The sequence below is a fragment of the Madurella fahalii genome (assembly GCF_045866475.1).
Source record: "Madurella fahalii IFM 68171 DNA, scaffold_6, whole genome shotgun sequence".
Lineage (NCBI taxonomy): Eukaryota > Fungi > Ascomycota > Sordariomycetes > Sordariales > Madurella > Madurella fahalii.
In genome coordinates, this window is record NW_027263976.1 from 3,930,265 (window position 1) to 3,945,876 (window position 15,612).

A 15,612-nucleotide genomic window follows, 5' to 3' on the forward strand; every position below is an offset into this window, starting at 1 on the left:
ATCTCGTGAGCTGTCTCGGGGCGAGGTCATTTTCCGAGTGATGCAGATAACTATCCGACCGGTGGTATTCTTTCGGTCTGATCCGACCGACTCGAGCCACTCCGAAACGAAGATGTGGATGGATGCAGGACAGGGACCGGGATGGACGGGGCCGATGAAGTCTTTGAGGAACAAAGCCTATGGACGCTTGGGATGGTTGGGCTTTGGGTGTTGTAGAGCTTCTGCACGAGCTACCCCATTAGGTGCTAGTCGAGCGAGCTGGCCTAGTCCCGCTCACAGCTGGCCTTTCTTCTGAACTCCTTAATCTCACGAAAGACCGCGAGGCCAAGCAAACACCTCCGGTTATCAGGCCACAGTCAGGGTCCTGGCGGAGTCGGTCTGATGTTGAGAGCCAGACACCGATCGATAACGTATCGGCGCTTCTGATCTGCCAGGCCCTGCCGCCAAGCTATGGAAGCAGGTATTATATATAAAGAGTCTCTCCTCACGGAAACCCTCTAGGTTCTCTTCATTCTGCAGTCTTGCCTTGGCGTGAACCATCCACCGTCGCAACTTTGCGGGTCAATTGCTCGGTCAGTATAGTTCATTCTTCTCGCTGGGGTGACCCTAATCCTCGCCGCTGACCCATGCTAGTATCTAACACGTCGCTACCTCACAGAACAGAACACCCGACAGGAATTGGCGGTCCACCAGAAGCCCTCAGCCAGTTCTTGCCGTCCCTTTGATAATATACCCATCACTGCAGCAGCCTCGCCCCTCCCTTGCCACACGTCAAGCACTTAATCTGTAAGGGCTCAGCAGGCTGAGGCTGTTCACCGGCGCAATGGGAACAGCGTCCTAGCAATGGAGCACGGATATATGAGCTCAAGAGATCCTTCAGAAACTCGGGCGACTCGGCAGCGATCTCATCGTAAGCTTCCAGAAGAGTGTCGGCAGTAGTTTTATCGCCTTGATCTCCGGACCTTTCAAAGCGGAGCCGTGTCGGCTTTCCTAATTCTGCACGGAGGGCCACCACTGCTCTGTCACGGAGAGCTCGGACCGAGCTGGGAGTCAGTTGGTAAACATCAGGGATCGAATCAAGGATGTCCTGTATCTTAGCTCCCCATCCTAGCTCCTTGCCGTATTTAGAGACAGCTAAGCTCTGCAGATGGTCCACCTGGTACATGTCGGCCAGGGCGAACATTTTCGCGTGAAGGCGTAAAGGCGTGAGTCCATCCTCCTCGCTACTGCTACCGTTGTTCTCAGGCTTCTTCTCGGTCGGAGCTTGCTCAGATCTGCTGCAGTCTTCGTAGTCGCCAGTGTAGAAGTATTCTACCATACGTCGCACCATAGCTGTTGATTGCTCAACTAGTTCATACTCGCCCGACGTCGCCTCCTACAAACGGTTTTAACTATTCTGTACGGCATAATAATCATACCGCAGAATTAATAGATAGGGAAGCATATTCGGAAGACTGCTCACCCTAAATGGCTTGCTGCAGGCCGCGTGCAGTACCTTGGACTGGCTACACACTATGATTTTATGCACCGGGAACTTTTCGGCGCCGCAGACAAGCACAAAATCGGTAAATTCGTCCCTTCCGCGCGCCCTGCCAGTGTGAGCGGGAGCTCTCGGGGATGCTTAGTAGTGGAGAGGGAAGGGAAGAAATGGTCTGGTGGTTACAAGTTTGGAGCTTACTTTGATATTTCACCCATCACTCGCTTCAAGTGATTGAACGCCATTCTAAAGAAAGAGGGCCAGACTAGATGGTGACTTTCCACACGACAAGCTCAGGTAAAATTGGAGTCTGTCTTCCATTAAAACGCGCTGCGTGACGCGGCCTTGTTGGGCTCCATTTCATGGTGGCGGGCACGAGCCCGAGCCATGCTCGGCCAATGGATAAGTAGCCCAGTTATCGTGCATAAGCTTTAGCCCAGATTTGGCAATTGGCATTCATCATGAGCATAGAAACGGCATGTGGTGGAAAAGCTTGTCGACTTCACCGACGAAAGAAATACACTGAAAAGGCATACAGGCGAGGATGTGCCGGTGGGACATCCGTGAGTTGCTTCGTGAGGAGGAGGAGCTGATCTTGGGACGTAAGCGGCGAAAGTGAAAGAGACTCGATGACCTGCCTGCTGTCCACATCCTTTATATCACACACCGATTGAAGACTACTCGGGCGCCACCAGGCCTTCGGACAGCTGCTAGCGACTGCGCCGCAAACTGATACCACTGCGGATTTCAGCATAACACACTATCCCCGAGGTGCTATTGAAGGGGAACCCAGAGACACCTACGAGAGGGTTGGGAGATTAAAACGGCGTTTTTGAGACAAGTGGCTTCCCCTTGCCGTAAAATATTGGAAATGTTTATTTATGACTTATTGACGGCGAAAGAGCCACTGGATCAGAAAGATGCCTGTAATTAGTCGATTGAGGGGGAATGTGAGACATTCGTAGTATCCATTTACTATCCTAGGCAGCTATAAATTATATCTGGTTACGCAGGCGACTGGGTGAGCGGCAGCGCGTTGATACGGTCTTGGTAGACTGTGGTATTCTATGGGTAGATAATCGGCAATCAACAGTGGGACAGGGAATACGAAGGAGGTTAATAAGCTTTGGTATACGGGCCCCGAAGATTCAGTTACTACGGTGAGCGTAAAATGAGCTATGGTGAGCCGAAGATGAAGCAAGCAAGTATGAGGTTTTAGCCTAGTAGGTAACTCTCTGAGGGTGACAACTTCCTTACTATTTTTCGGGCAGCCGTAATTACTTGCGCTGCCCAGCCGTCTGTCTTTCAAATCGCCACAGCTTTCGGCATCGGAATCGTCATTAATACCCTTCTGCACGGAAGCTAAGCCTCTTGACTTAAATCACGAGCGGTTCACGAGTGATGAGAAGTATATAGTGCCGTTGAATGGTTCATATCTTGTTGTCAACGTCAGATGTCCTGCCCTGGCCTGTCTGTGCCCAAGCGTTGCTTGCTCAACGTTTTTGGCTCGACGTTCTTCAATGGCGAGATCGTCCGTAACCGGCGATTTCTGTGAAGCTGATGGTGGCATCACCAATCAGCTTTCCTTCGGATAGGCAAAAGCATTTCAACACTCCCTCATCGGACCTAAACTTAACGCCAACCTGGTATGCAACATCGAACTCAGTGCCAGAATCGCCTTGCCTTTGCGCAAAGCGCGACATGTCAACATTGGTAACGTCCAGATGGATTGTTCCAACTCGCACCACTCCTACGGGAGCGTCAGTTAGTTTGCTTTCCAGCCACTGCAGCTCTGTTCCGACATACCTTCATGTTCTAAACGCGCCGCAGGGATGTCGAGCGCACAGGAGTACAGCTCGAGTTCTAAGAGATAAGATTGCCCTTGGAACCAAATCTGTTGTACATTGACAGTTTTATAGGTCGAGGCGGTAAGCTCGACGCCCTAGTGTTGGATATGTCAGCGCCTGGGGTTCACTTAGAGCAGGCAGCTGCATGTGGATGGAAGCCAAGGAAGGTACTCGAGCATACCTTTGCTATCATCCAATTCATGTGGCCTCTGCAGTACTTGACTCCCCATTTAAAAAAGGCGTTCTTTTCATCATCTCGTCCAGGGGTGAAGGGTAGTCCCCAGCTAAACCCGTAATGTCGCCGGCAGATGAGTGTGGCCGGAATGGTTTTCTCGAGTCCCCTGATGGCGGCGCCCCGAACGACTGCAGCCTGACTATTGAAATAGGTATCGTTAGTACGTACGTATCGATGCATACGACAAAACTGGAGGGCAAGAATTGGCTACCAAAAATCAGGGCGAATGCATGTGATCCCACCATTCGTGGCGCACCACTCGTCTAATTTCCGCTTGAGATAGTCGGAATTTCCGAAGCCGCCAGCAAGAACGACCAACTAAGTATGAGCGAAGAGGTCAGCGTGATTTCTGATCTCTCATTGTATGGCAGCGGGCCCCGACTTACATTGATGCGCTTGTCCCTTCTGTCGAGGGCAATTTTCACTTGCTGGCTCACGAGGCGAAGGACGTCCTTCGCAACCGGATCAAACACTTCTTCCATATCGCGTCTGACGAGATATCCAGAGAATGATCAGTAGTCAAGCTCCGTCAATCAGTGTAGATGTGCTCTTTTGGGTCTTCTAGCTCACTTTGACAGGATGACGGCAGCTTCGTCCTCGTCGTAGTGGTCCGGGTTAAGCGACCCTTGCATGTCAATGGGGTAGATTTCGAAGGATTCGTCGCCGGATGTGCCAAAGCCGGCGGTTCCAAAGCTCTGCTTCGCCCTCTCGAATGATGCCATGAACTCGCTTCCCGGACCTTTACGCCTCAGCGGGACATCATCAAAGCTTTTGCCGAACCGCTTGCTCATCAGCGCAAGGAAGTTTCGATCGATGTACGTGGAGCCGCATTTCCCACCTTGGGCGGAACGAACAAGTTAGCTCCCAGAGGCATTCTACCTCTTCGATGGAATCCCTAACGCACCAGTCCCAACGCAAATTTCATCGAACTCGAGTGCCGGAAATGTCTTCCGGACTGTGTAGGTAGTGATGTCCTAAGCCGTAGCTAGACTTCAGCCGCTGCGAATCATCTAGATCTGCCGACGAGACTGAGCTTACCACAGTCCCACCTCCACAATCTGCGATAAGAATGTTGTCCCCGGCCTGAGGCAGTTGAAATCTACGGATTAGATCGTACTGCAATCGGGGTAGGTAGTGGTAGTCATCCCACCTTGACGGCATTTACCGAGCCAGGCCTAAGGTCCTTCCTCAGGGCTGCGATGGCCGCTGCCTCCGGTTCAGCAATCATGCAAATCGTGTCGAATGGGCGCGACCCGAAGCCAGCTGCCTTGGCGGCATCCCGTGTTGCTGAGCGCGCCTTGTCCGTCCATATGGCCGGTATGGTGAGGTAGCACTCCATGGGTGTCATGTTGAAAATCTCGGGCGTCATGCGCATCTCCAAGTTGTTGACGACGAAACGGTAGACCTCGGATAGGAAGTCTTGGCAGACAGCTTTTGCGTCCTTTCCAGGCGGCAGCCGGAAGAAGGCAGACCCGGCAGCGTCACGCAACGAGGGGTCGTCGAACTCGGCTGTTTCTGCTGATGTGTCGAGCAATAGCTTCGTCCACGAGCACGCCTCCATGCCTCGGCGCACCTCGTAACCCCAGCGGTTTCTGCTTCCTTTCCCATTCTCCCTCCCGTACGCGATGATTGTTGGCGTCTTCCAGTTGCCTTCGACCGGGCGTCCATCGCCAGGCCAAGTGCGGAAGACGTCGATATCGTCGATGCTGGTCTTGTCCGAAGCCACGTAACTGACCCCTAGGAGAGAGTGATTGTCAGACGAAGCCTCCGCCGAGCACGATGGGTATTTTATAGCCTGCACCCTCAACTCACCTGTGAATGTCGTCCCGTAATCCACTCCAACAATAATCTTCAGTCTGTCGGCCTTCTCGTTGGGCTGACGATTAGGTGGCGCATCGGCCGGCATGATCGTGCAAAGAAATACTACGTACCGGGCTAGAAAGATGTACCGATTTGAATCGAACAATGCACAGGTTTGTCGCGATTGCGGACCCATTCGAAGTCTGGGACAGCAGTCCTTGGGAGAAAAACCCAGCCAACTGTATCATTACCTTAGGCAGCAGTCAGATACGGCGGGCCTCACTGCAGTTTTGTTGTGCACCTGGCGAGACAAAGTGCAATACGCATCTATACACCATGCACAGCCGTCCAATGGCATGTGAAGCTAACGCATGCTACCTTGGTTTTGGCCACTCAACTTCCGCGTCAAGACAGCCAAGTGAGGCATACAATGCAGGTGTTGGGTCTGCTGACTCTGCTCGCAAGATGGGATCGGCCTGAAAGAAGCAAAGCTGCCGCGACAGGCCATCGCTATTTCCCAGCCCGCATCGCTCAGGTTGGAAACGAACCAAGGGCTCTCGCGAACTCATCTTTTGCTATCTATCATTGCAATCCTCACTCGTCGGGGGCCTACAGATTCATACGCCCTTAATACAGTTCGCGATCGGTCACCATGACAAACAATGGGAGCGATGGTGAGGAGGATATTAGCCAAGATTTACGCTGCTCAATCGCAGCTAACGTTTCCATCAGGTGTTTATCCCGAAGAACAGGAGCAGCCAGTGGTAGGGACTCCTCTGAAAAAGGCGGGGCGATACGTCAAATGGGTGTTTACTTCACTACGATGGGTGGGAGGCGTGGATGAAAATGCGGATCTAATATGGCAGCTAGAGAGCCAGGTCCAGCAAGCCCAAAGCCGGGTTAAACAAGAAAACGACAGGAACCTCCAGTTGGAAACCAAGATTGAGAAATTGAAAAAGCAAATCCGAATTGCGCAGCGCCGGGCTACCGACGCAGGAAACCAAGTCAAGGATGCGCAAAGCGAGATTCGCGCCGGACAAGACATGATCCAGCAGCTCCAGCAAAAAATCTCATCCCTCGAATCGCGGCATGAACGCATGAGTCTCACCATCAAAGAGCAGGAAGCTCAGATCCGGCAAGTCCAGACTCTTGCTCTCGGAAGAATCGATGGCGATTCATGGGCGGCCGGCGACGACAGCACCGTCCGTGCCGATCTAGAGAACCTCCATGGTCGCATAAAGAACTGGGCCAAGAAACACGCCATCGAGGACATGGAGAGCGTCGAAGAGCTTACACTGGACGAGTACAAGTCTCTAGTCGGCGCCATGAGCAAGGTCGTACGACTGCGCGCGCTGGGGGATGGTGAATCTGGTGATGGACGGCCTGCTGTCATTCAGCACCTTCAAACGGCGCGCATGAAAAAGAAATCCCCCACCATGTGCGTTCAAGGACTGGTTGCGCACCACATTTATACCGAGATCATCAACAGCCCGTTCTTCGTCCTAGGTACCCGCGCGGCCAGTTTCCAAAACGTGTACGAGGAACTCAAACAAGGCAAGCCATCCATCATGCGTAAAGTTTTTGCGCGCGGAGTTGATTAGGTGTTAATGCTCGCTGCCAGTGAACGAAAAAGAAGCGCACACTTGGCGGTTCAAGACGCTCCGCCTTCTCGCGGCCCCGCAGCCGTCCGAGGCAACCAGCAATATGCAACGAGCTGACCGAGACCATCTACCATCTCGGGAAGCTGCGTGCTATTCGTCAGCAATGGAGTTTGCGGGCAGTCCAGCTAGGTACCTGGTAAAGCCATCGCTATCGGAGGACAGCTCCCTGTTCGAGGAGCTGCTTTCCGTAGTACAGTTTGCGGGGGAGCTCTCTACTAAAATGTGGTCTCGGCGGACCACACTGCGTGTGCTGGGGTTATCGGAGCTGAGGGATGTACCGTTCTCCTCCCAATCGGAAGTGGTTAGGGCGCATCCCCTTCACCGTCTCTACGAGGATGACGACAAGTGCGACGGCTGGTCTATCGGCGTCGTTGTGCATCCGGCCGTTCTTGGGTTCGGGACCAGTGATGGGAGAGAATACGGCCAGAGCACGGGCAGGGTGTGGATGAAGGCAGAGGCTTGGCTTATGGAGAAAGTGTAGCGGCTAGGAGCTCTGTTGTCTTTCATCTACCTAGGTAATCATTCCCAACGGCAACTGCAACGGTGCGATATACTAGGTAAGTTGCAATCAAATAATAGTGACCCCTACTCGCCGGAATTCCTATCCAGAAAATATGTTGAGGATGTGCCTTCAAAGAGTGAGCACCTTGATAATGGTTGATATCCTCCCACTCCTTCCACACTGGCATGACGGAAAGAAAGCTGAAAAAGCAGGAGCACACACTAATTAAATGGGGAATCGGAAAGCGACCGGAAACTTGATAGATAGGTTCAAGCAGGTGGGGAAAACACAATCTCCGCAGTAATCAGGTAGCAGTAGACGCAAAGTTAGACCCTTACGACTTGAATAGACTGGTTTTCGAGTGTGCAACCTTGGCTGGGTCGGCTGGTGGAGCTCCCTGGAGGTTTGGGTTCAACGTCATTCGATCCACGCGCCGAACAATCGTCGTATCTCGCGCAGCAACATTATTACCCTGCGCGCTCTGTGGAGGCGGCAAAATCAATTGCAGGCAGAGCGGTAAATGTGTGGGATTGTTTTTGTGCAGGGCTTGGGTAGGTAGGAAAATCCTCAGACTGTCAGGGTTTTGAACGCCGTTGCACAAACGAGCTCATGTGACGTGTACTGGATAGTGGGGAAGTACTGTTTTCATTCACCGTCCCATCCACAACCGGAACGCAAAATTCTTCTTCCGTCTTGACCGCACGGACCATCGCATCTTCAACGATATTCTTCGATAATCCGTCAGAATTAGAGGTAACTAAGCGATCTGCAAACTCCACCGCAGTCCCCGATCCCTTGTCCCATCGCCCGTATTTTCCGCCGCGATGGAGAACCAAACTGATATAGACCATGGAGCAGCCAGCCTTGCCATTCAGGCATCACTGCCGGCCACGCGCGATATTTCCCTTCAGGTACGTACACCCGCGTCGCGCCGACTTCGAGGCTCACAAAAAGACAGCATAATCCTCTAGACCAACTCATCATGGGTCTGCAGACTCTAGTTTCGGGACTCCTCTCGAGAGTTAGCAGCGCAGCCCAGGTCTACATCTCGTATCGTATCGCGTCACTTTTTGAGATGTAGCACATCCAAGCTGTGATCGCCGTTGCGTTGCTCACCTATGTCCTTCGACCTGTCCTCATTTCTTTCATTAATCGCCCGGGAAGAGCCGAGCTTAAGCTTCAGCAGGTAATTACGAAGATAAAATCCAGACGGCCGAGAAAAACATGACGGGAATGGAGGCTAACAGCCAATAGAAGATTGCGAAGATTGAGGCCGCTAGCCGCGAGAACATTGCGAAGATGGAGGCCGAGGTGAGGAAGATGGAGGCTGAGGCGAGGAAGATGGAGGCTGAGGCGAGGAAGATGGAAGCCGCTAGCCACGAGAACATTGCGAAGATGGAGGCCGAGGCGAAGAAGATGGAGGCCGAGGCGAAGAAGATGGAGGCCGAGGCGAAGAAGATGGAGGCCGAGGTGAAGAAGATGGAAGCCGAGGCGTCGCTCGCGAGGATTCAGGCAGACGTTTATCTCGCCCACCACGGCCTTAATTATCCCGAGGCACCGCGTGCTCTGGCGCTTTCTGAAGCGTTGCGTCCGGCCCTTCTCGCGATGCCGCACGTTTTGGCCTGCAACCCTGGCCCAGACGCCCAGGAAGCCGCCAATCCGTGAACAAGGACCCTTGGTCGATGCAACTTGAGTTTGGGCTTTGCGAGGAAGACAAACTGGGGATTGGGCTTTGAGAGGAAAGAACTACTGGGATTGGGAGTTGTACACTCCGCGCTGATAGCGCAGCACGAGAGTACATAAGCACTTTAAACGTGACGACTACAGCAACGCCGTGCGCTGAAATAAAAGCGGGAATATCATCATGGTTACCGGACTTCAGATAGTGATTGCTGCCATAACCGACCCCGGTAAAACCACCCCCGAAACTGCAACTGGTCCGCCGCCTGAAACCAGCGATCTGAAGGCTAATTACCTCACAACACCGCACCCTAGGATGCTTGTTTCGTTGGCACCGTGGGGTCGCCGTCTATCCGAATTGCCCCGTAGCCTCCTTTCCCGCTTTCAACACCTTTGACGTTCCGCTCTTTGATATCAACGCTGTTGGCTGCCGACGGTAAATATTTAGCTACGCATTGCGTCACGACGGAAGAACTAGCCTTCAAAGGCGGTAAAGAAGGCAGTAGGAGAACTGTTACTAGAGGGCGGGGAGCACGACGCCTAACACTCACCGGCTCCCCTCCACGAGTGGGCCTTGGGAATATAAAAGCCACGGAATAGTGAAATCGCTTACCTAGGCATACATTCACCCACTCCTCTGCATCTTCAGATATTAGCGGAACCTGTTCCGGCCGACGAGCCGTTGCGTCAACACGCTGGCCGAAGATAAACCACTATACCGCTATATCCCGCTACAGTCAGTAATTTAATCGACCGAGAAGCAGGGGAGCAACGCCATCGGTACATACCAGGGCGTCAGGCTTGCCCGTGGAACCAAGGACAAAGCCGACGACGGACTCTCCCTAGGGGGGGTGCTGACTTGTCCATTCCCCTCTGTGTGCATGCTCGATGACCAGCTTGCGATCTCTGTTCGTCTGATCTGTTCTTTTTCGCTGGTGTGTAAATACGGAAACGGTAGATGGTGGGGGAACGACTTACCATGAACGCTACGATTTCATCTAGCCCTTGGCAGATGGCTATCTCGTCGATGTGTTCGCCGATCTTTCCGTCAATGTCCAGGGAAATCACCCGGCTAGTCTCCGGCACTCTAGACTGCCGTAAGTCAGGACCCGCACGGGGATTTCTCATTCCGACCCATTGGTCCTGTAGCCGATGCGGGTAGCCATACCCGACCCTTGGACTGTGCAAGGCAGCCCCTTGGCCACAGGTGCTGGGGGCGACGTAACGAGAGATACGGTTCACCTCGGCCGGCTTGCCAGCATCCCTCGCAAAGATAAGTAGCTCATACAGGAGCCAAGAGAAAGGATCTTTAATTCGCGGCATTTGCGTAACTCCGAGGTTGTCTTGCCGCCCAAAAACGCAGCCGGCAAGGTACGCCTCGAATAACTCGGTAAGTTGAGGTGTTGTAGACGGGTCCGTTACGGAAAATTCAGAGAGCAGCTTGAGTCAGCCTTCACAGCGTTAGGTCGAGATAAACCTCTTTTTGCCATACCTCATTGCCAGGAACTGAAATCCAGCCCAGGTCACCACTTCGGCCAGTAACATTGCCGTGGTCGATGTCCAGACATGTGCCATAACTGTCGATAAGGTCGTACATGGCGTCGTAGAGTGTCTCTTTGTCGATATTAGCCTCGTCACTAGTGCCAGTAAGCACTTGGCTGAGGATATTGATGCAGGGCTCGTGGAAAGGAAAGTCCTCAAATATCCGCCCGGGAAGATAACTAGCACCGTAGCTAATGCGCGTCAGAATGCCGGGCCTCCATGTCTAAGCAGTAGGGGATAAGCATGGTTGATACCAGGAGAGTGGGTTTCCATCCGGCGACTGGTTTGGATCTGATTATCGGCTCGTTACGAGTTAACAAAACTCCGGTATAGAAACGGATATGACTGGGGCCGGGCATACCGCCGCCCGTGTCAGGGTCGATGATGCCCTAGGAGTAAACTTAGTTAAGCACCCAACGTCAGCTCGCACGCGACAGCGGAACACACGTATCAGGCGAACATGATCATCAGCGTTGACTCATGCCAGAGATGAGGGAGAGCGACCTGCCGGAAATGAATCCTCTTGAGAAGCTTGCTTAGCCGCGGATCTTTTCAGGCTCAAGTACCGGTAGAGCTTACTTTAAGTCGCCCAGGGCTTGTAGGTTAATACCCGAACAGCGAGCGTTCCCGAGCCAGAGGAGTCCCTTGTCCCTGACAAGTTTCGGGTCGTAGCTTGTGTCCTCATACTCTAGACGCTAAACCGGGCTCCAAGTCCTCCTGTAAGAATCGGCTCGTCATCATCATATCATCATCCTGGTCGCTCTCGAGATCGCGATCGCCACGCCGCCGTACTTCGCGCTTATGGGCCACAATCCTCCGCTGCCGCTGTAGCGCCGTGGATTCACTAGAGCCAATCTCGACGGAATCGTGAGAGGAGCCGCAGATGGCGCAGAACACGTGCATGGTGAGAGTTATCACGGAACTAGCAGAAAGCGCGTGATCCAGATGGCAGGGTTAAAATTCTGGTGTCTTGAATAAACGTGTCTTGAAAGTGTCGGCGCCACCATCAGCACAGATCCCTTTGCGGCTGGCAAAAAAAAAAAAAAAAAAAAAAAAGGAAGAGAGAGAGAGAGGAGCTACAGCTGAAATTCCCTTGCCGGGGCCACACGCTAAGGTACAGTACAGTACCCTGATTATCATCCGAAATCCTGAATTACAAACGGCCTTACTAGAAATGCAAACTTGTAAGTGCTGTCCGACTGAACGAAATAAATGCGGCGCAGCACAGGTAGTGAATGATGAGTGTTGCACACACCCCCCCCCCACCCTCTTAACACAATAACCCCCAGTTTAAGGTTTGTGTCGGAGCTCGGGCAAGAATCTCACCGCGCCCGCCTAAGATCCATTTATGATTAGTCACAGCGTGCATTCCGCGAACAATGTCGGTCATAATAAATAGAGCAGACGATTTTCAGTGTTGGATTCCTGTTCACGGGCCCAAGACCTGCATCCTTCGTCCCATCCTTGACCACCACGACTCTTCTTCACCAACTTCTTTGGAACAATGTCAACCGTTACATCAGACCCTGTAAAACAATTTGACCGCCTCCTCGGCTCCTCTGCCTTCCTCTTCCTCCTCTGTAAGCAAAACATGACTGCGACTCCGAAGCCCACTTCAACTGCCTCCTTGCAAATTGCTTTGAATTAACTGTCTGAATAATTACCAAAGATTACCGCGGGCATTGGTGTCCGTTCTGCATCGCCCATCTTAAGGAACTCGCAGCTGTCTCTGACGGGATCAAAGCCGGCGGCGGTACAGTGGCTGCAGTGACGGCGGAGGAGGCGCCCGTGGCCGTCGACAAAGTCCGCTCGGCCACCGCGTTCGCCGACCCTGTCATCGTCGACCCGGAGAACGTGCTGGTCGCAGAGCTCAAGCGCAGAGGGCTCCTCGACGTGGCCGTTTCCGACTCACAGATTTACCGGCTCCGGGGATACAAACACGGGCTGGCACAGCCTGCGCTACTCGTGGTCAAGCGTGATGGCACTGTACTGCAGCGCTGGGCAATTGTCCCTTCTTTGGTACGTTGCCGCCTGCGATGGAGATTTTAGAGATCCTGGCAGATTAACAAGGCTCAAGATGAATCTGGGCGGTGCTACAGACAGGCCAGTGCTGGCCGAGGTGTGGAAGAACGTCCAGAAGCAGCTGCAAGGTGATGATGGTGACACCGAGGACAAATACACGACAACTGGCGTTTTTCATCTCGTTGGGCAGAAGATCTTTGGGCGATGATAATGCGGTACTTCTCTCGTTCAGATTGCCGATGACACCTCACTCTATACCCAGCATCTAGATTCCCTACTCAAAACGGATTTACCAAGTAATTACTAAGAAAATACTCTTCCATTCACCCAGTTGATCCCCTCTCAAGAGGCTTGTCATTCATCGTCGTTAACCATAATAACAACCCCCACATCTCTACGCCTCCTCCTCCGGCCAAACAAAGACATCCACCACCGCCACCTTCCCCTCCTCCCTCACCACCCCCGCCGCCCTCCTCAGCACCGGGTCCAACTCCGCCCTCCTCTCCACGCGCCCATCCGCCACCTTCACCGCCCCCAATGAAACCGCAAGCCCGGTCACATCCGGGGCGGGATCCCTAATCTCGGTGCCCACGCCTTTATTCTCGACGGGCCGGCCTCTGATCCTGGCAATCGCGGCCTGGTGTTCCTCGTCGTTGTGGAACGACTCGTTGTTGGCCACGACGACAAGGAGCGGCACGGCGTGGTGGGCGGCGGTCCACAGCGCCGACGCGCCCATCAGGAAGTCGCCGTCGCCCAGGACCGCCACGGGGACGACGGCGGCGGCGGCGGCGGCGGCGGCAGCGGGGGGCCGGCCGCGTGCGTGCTGGAGCGCGAGCGCCGCCCCCACCGCGTTGCCCGGCCCGGACCCCGTCGCCGCCCCGCCGTCCTGCCCCAGGTACGACAGCGGGTGCGTGGCGCGCAGGTCCGCGCCTCGGAAGGAGAGCGGGGCCCGGATGAGGCAGAGCTCCGATGCGGGGATGGCAAAGTATAGCGCGTTGGCGAGGTCGGTGATGCGGATCTTGTCGCTGGCTTGTCGAGGGGCAAGCGGGTTGCGGATGGCCGGGGTCGGTGCGGGGGTTGACGAGGGCGTCGAGGGAGGGGTGGTCGCGGCGAGCAATGCGGAAATGGTCTCGTCTACGTCGGCGGCGACGGGGATGTCAACGGGCGGCTGGGCAAAGTGGCTCTTCGTCCAGCCGTCGTGGACGGCCGGGGAGTCGAGCGTGATGTGCACGACGCGCACCGAGCTCGGCGGTTCCCCCAGCCCGTCGAATACCGTTTGGAGGGTGCCGGCCAGATCGACCCAGTCGAACGAGACGATAACGGTGGCGGATCTGATCACGTCAATTGCTTGCGGGCTCAGGAACAGGTCTGGCGGTGCCGCATGCAAGGGATGGTGCGTGGGAAAAGCGGCCGCCACCTTGAGATCAGTTAGCACGCGCGCGTCGTATCTTTCGGCGAGTTCGATCCGCTGGTCCCAGCTTCTCCGGGACCGGTTCACACGCCCGAAAAGGAATAAGCGGCGCTCCGGCTCGGCTTCGAGCAGAACATCCAGGATCCTCTCCACGTCTTTATCAGACGGCCCCGGGTGGTTTGCTGCCGCCTGCAGGTACCTCTCGGTAGAGGGGAACCGGACTGCGTCCGGACTTTCGAGCTTGTCCTCCTGCAGCGCCACGTCCAGACAGACGTACGTCGGCCCCCTAGGGATTCGGGCTGCCGCAGCGGTGGCCGTGACGACGCTCTGCACGGCGGCCTGCACCGAGGCGGGCTGATCATCGAACTTCACAAAGGGACGGATGAGGGCACCCTCATCCCCGGTCGTGTGGATCCAATCGATCCACGGCCGACGACGTGTTGCGTCAAGGGGCCCGTTGCCGCCAAGGACGAGGACAGGCATGCGGTCGCAGTGAGCATTGTAAATGGCCACTGTGGCATGCATTAGGCCGACAGCATCATGGACCACGGCAGCCATGGGGCGCTCGGTTACTTTGGCGAAGCCATGGGCGATGGCAACTGAATGCTCCTCGTGGAGGCAGAGGATGATCTCTGGGTTGCGGTTGCCGTTGAAGTTGACGAGACTATCGTGCAGGCCGCGAAAGCTGGAGCCGGGGACGAGGGCGATGTAAGGGAGGTTGAGGCGTGAGAGCTGCCTCACGATGGCATCGCTGCCGTAGACCACCTGGAGCGAGCTTGACATCTTCCTGTGCTGTTGCAGATTGGACTACCTAACCGGCTTAAAGAAAAAAAAAATGTAGGGGTCACTCGCGCCAATATCGTCCCATGCAACTGGTTCTTCTGCGCTCTGCGGGAGGTCCGATGATATCGGGCCGGAAGGCAACTCGCGTGGATGGTAACGCCTTTACGAGCACCTTATTGCGCAGACATCCGTGATAGATAACCTGTCCGTTACATAAACCTCAAGGAGCTATTGCTAGACCGTCGGTTAAGTAATGCCAAAAAAAAAAAAAAAAAAAAAAATGGACCCTCCTCGCTCGGCCGACGTGCAGAGTCGATAACCGTACGGAGACAAGAGCCGCAGATCGAACACCATATCCAGAGCTGTCCGCTGTACACTTGAGGTCCTTGAGCTTGCAATTGGTCGGCGATGTGAGACATTGATTGAGGGATCCGAACTCTCAGACCCATCAACTGCTTCAAAAGAAGAGCACTCCGGGTCCAAGGCCGCATCGTGCATCTTCGCGCAACAACCCGATTGTCCAAGATTGTGGGATGGTTGATTGCCGAGTTAGCCACAGCGGGCACCAACAAGCTGCAAAGGTTCTGGTTCAGGCGCGTTGATACGTAACGTTACGAATAGTTACACAGACTTCGTTATCCGTCAGAGGTTC

At 54.3% G+C, this 15,612-nt stretch overlaps 7 protein-coding genes across 7 annotated transcripts; 3 read left to right on the plus strand and 4 right to left on the minus strand.

Annotated features, from left to right (window-relative positions):
- Positions 1-736: 736 nt before the first annotated feature.
- On the minus strand, positions 737-1,330 carry MFIFM68171_11177 (BTB domain-containing protein; the record flags this gene model as incomplete). Its single annotated transcript, XM_071066596.1, has 1 exon — positions 737-1,330. The coding sequence occupies one exon, from the start codon at positions 1,328-1,330 to the stop codon at positions 737-739; it is 594 nt and encodes a 197-aa protein (XP_070922697.1).
- A 1,664-nt stretch (positions 1,331-2,994) lies between these two features.
- Positions 2,995-5,465, minus strand: MFIFM68171_11178 (Actin-like ATPase domain-containing protein; the record flags this gene model as incomplete). Its single annotated transcript, XM_071066597.1, has 10 exons — positions 2,995-3,227; positions 3,284-3,419; positions 3,506-3,698; positions 3,771-3,877; positions 3,946-4,048; positions 4,130-4,397; positions 4,464-4,533; positions 4,598-4,642; positions 4,710-5,296; positions 5,372-5,465. The coding sequence occupies 10 exons, from the start codon at positions 5,463-5,465 to the stop codon at positions 2,995-2,997; spliced, it is 1,836 nt and encodes a 611-aa protein (XP_070922698.1).
- A 546-nt stretch (positions 5,466-6,011) lies between these two features.
- Positions 6,012-6,960, plus strand: MFIFM68171_11179 (uncharacterized protein; the record flags this gene model as incomplete). Its single annotated transcript, XM_071066598.1, has 2 exons — positions 6,012-6,033; positions 6,092-6,960. 2 exons carry the CDS (start codon positions 6,012-6,014, stop codon positions 6,958-6,960), a joined length of 891 nt encoding a protein of 296 aa, XP_070922699.1.
- Positions 6,961-8,346: 1,386 nt separating this feature from the next.
- MFIFM68171_11180 (uncharacterized protein) lies at positions 8,347-9,187 on the plus strand (the record flags this gene model as incomplete). The annotated part of the gene is made up of 2 exons (XM_071066599.1): positions 8,347-8,433; positions 8,777-9,187. 2 exons carry the CDS (start codon positions 8,347-8,349, stop codon positions 9,185-9,187), a joined length of 498 nt encoding a protein of 165 aa, XP_070922700.1.
- An 857-nt stretch (positions 9,188-10,044) lies between these two features.
- MFIFM68171_11181 (uncharacterized protein) lies at positions 10,045-11,647 on the minus strand (the record flags this gene model as incomplete). Its single annotated transcript, XM_071066600.1, has 7 exons — positions 10,045-10,116; positions 10,181-10,289; positions 10,371-10,642; positions 10,695-10,967; positions 11,106-11,133; positions 11,324-11,439; positions 11,537-11,647. The coding sequence occupies 7 exons, from the start codon at positions 11,645-11,647 to the stop codon at positions 10,045-10,047; spliced, it is 981 nt and encodes a 326-aa protein (XP_070922701.1).
- A 601-nt stretch (positions 11,648-12,248) lies between these two features.
- Positions 12,249-12,974, plus strand: MFIFM68171_11182 (uncharacterized protein; the record flags this gene model as incomplete). The annotated part of the gene is made up of 3 exons (XM_071066601.1): positions 12,249-12,324; positions 12,414-12,763; positions 12,822-12,974. 3 exons carry the CDS (start codon positions 12,249-12,251, stop codon positions 12,972-12,974), a joined length of 579 nt encoding a protein of 192 aa, XP_070922702.1.
- Positions 12,975-13,160: 186 nt separating this feature from the next.
- On the minus strand, positions 13,161-14,960 carry MFIFM68171_11183 (uncharacterized protein; the record flags this gene model as incomplete). The annotated part of the gene is made up of 1 exon (XM_071066602.1): positions 13,161-14,960. One exon carries the CDS (start codon positions 14,958-14,960, stop codon positions 13,161-13,163), a length of 1,800 nt encoding a protein of 599 aa, XP_070922703.1.
- Between the last annotated feature and the right edge of the window lie 652 nt (positions 14,961-15,612).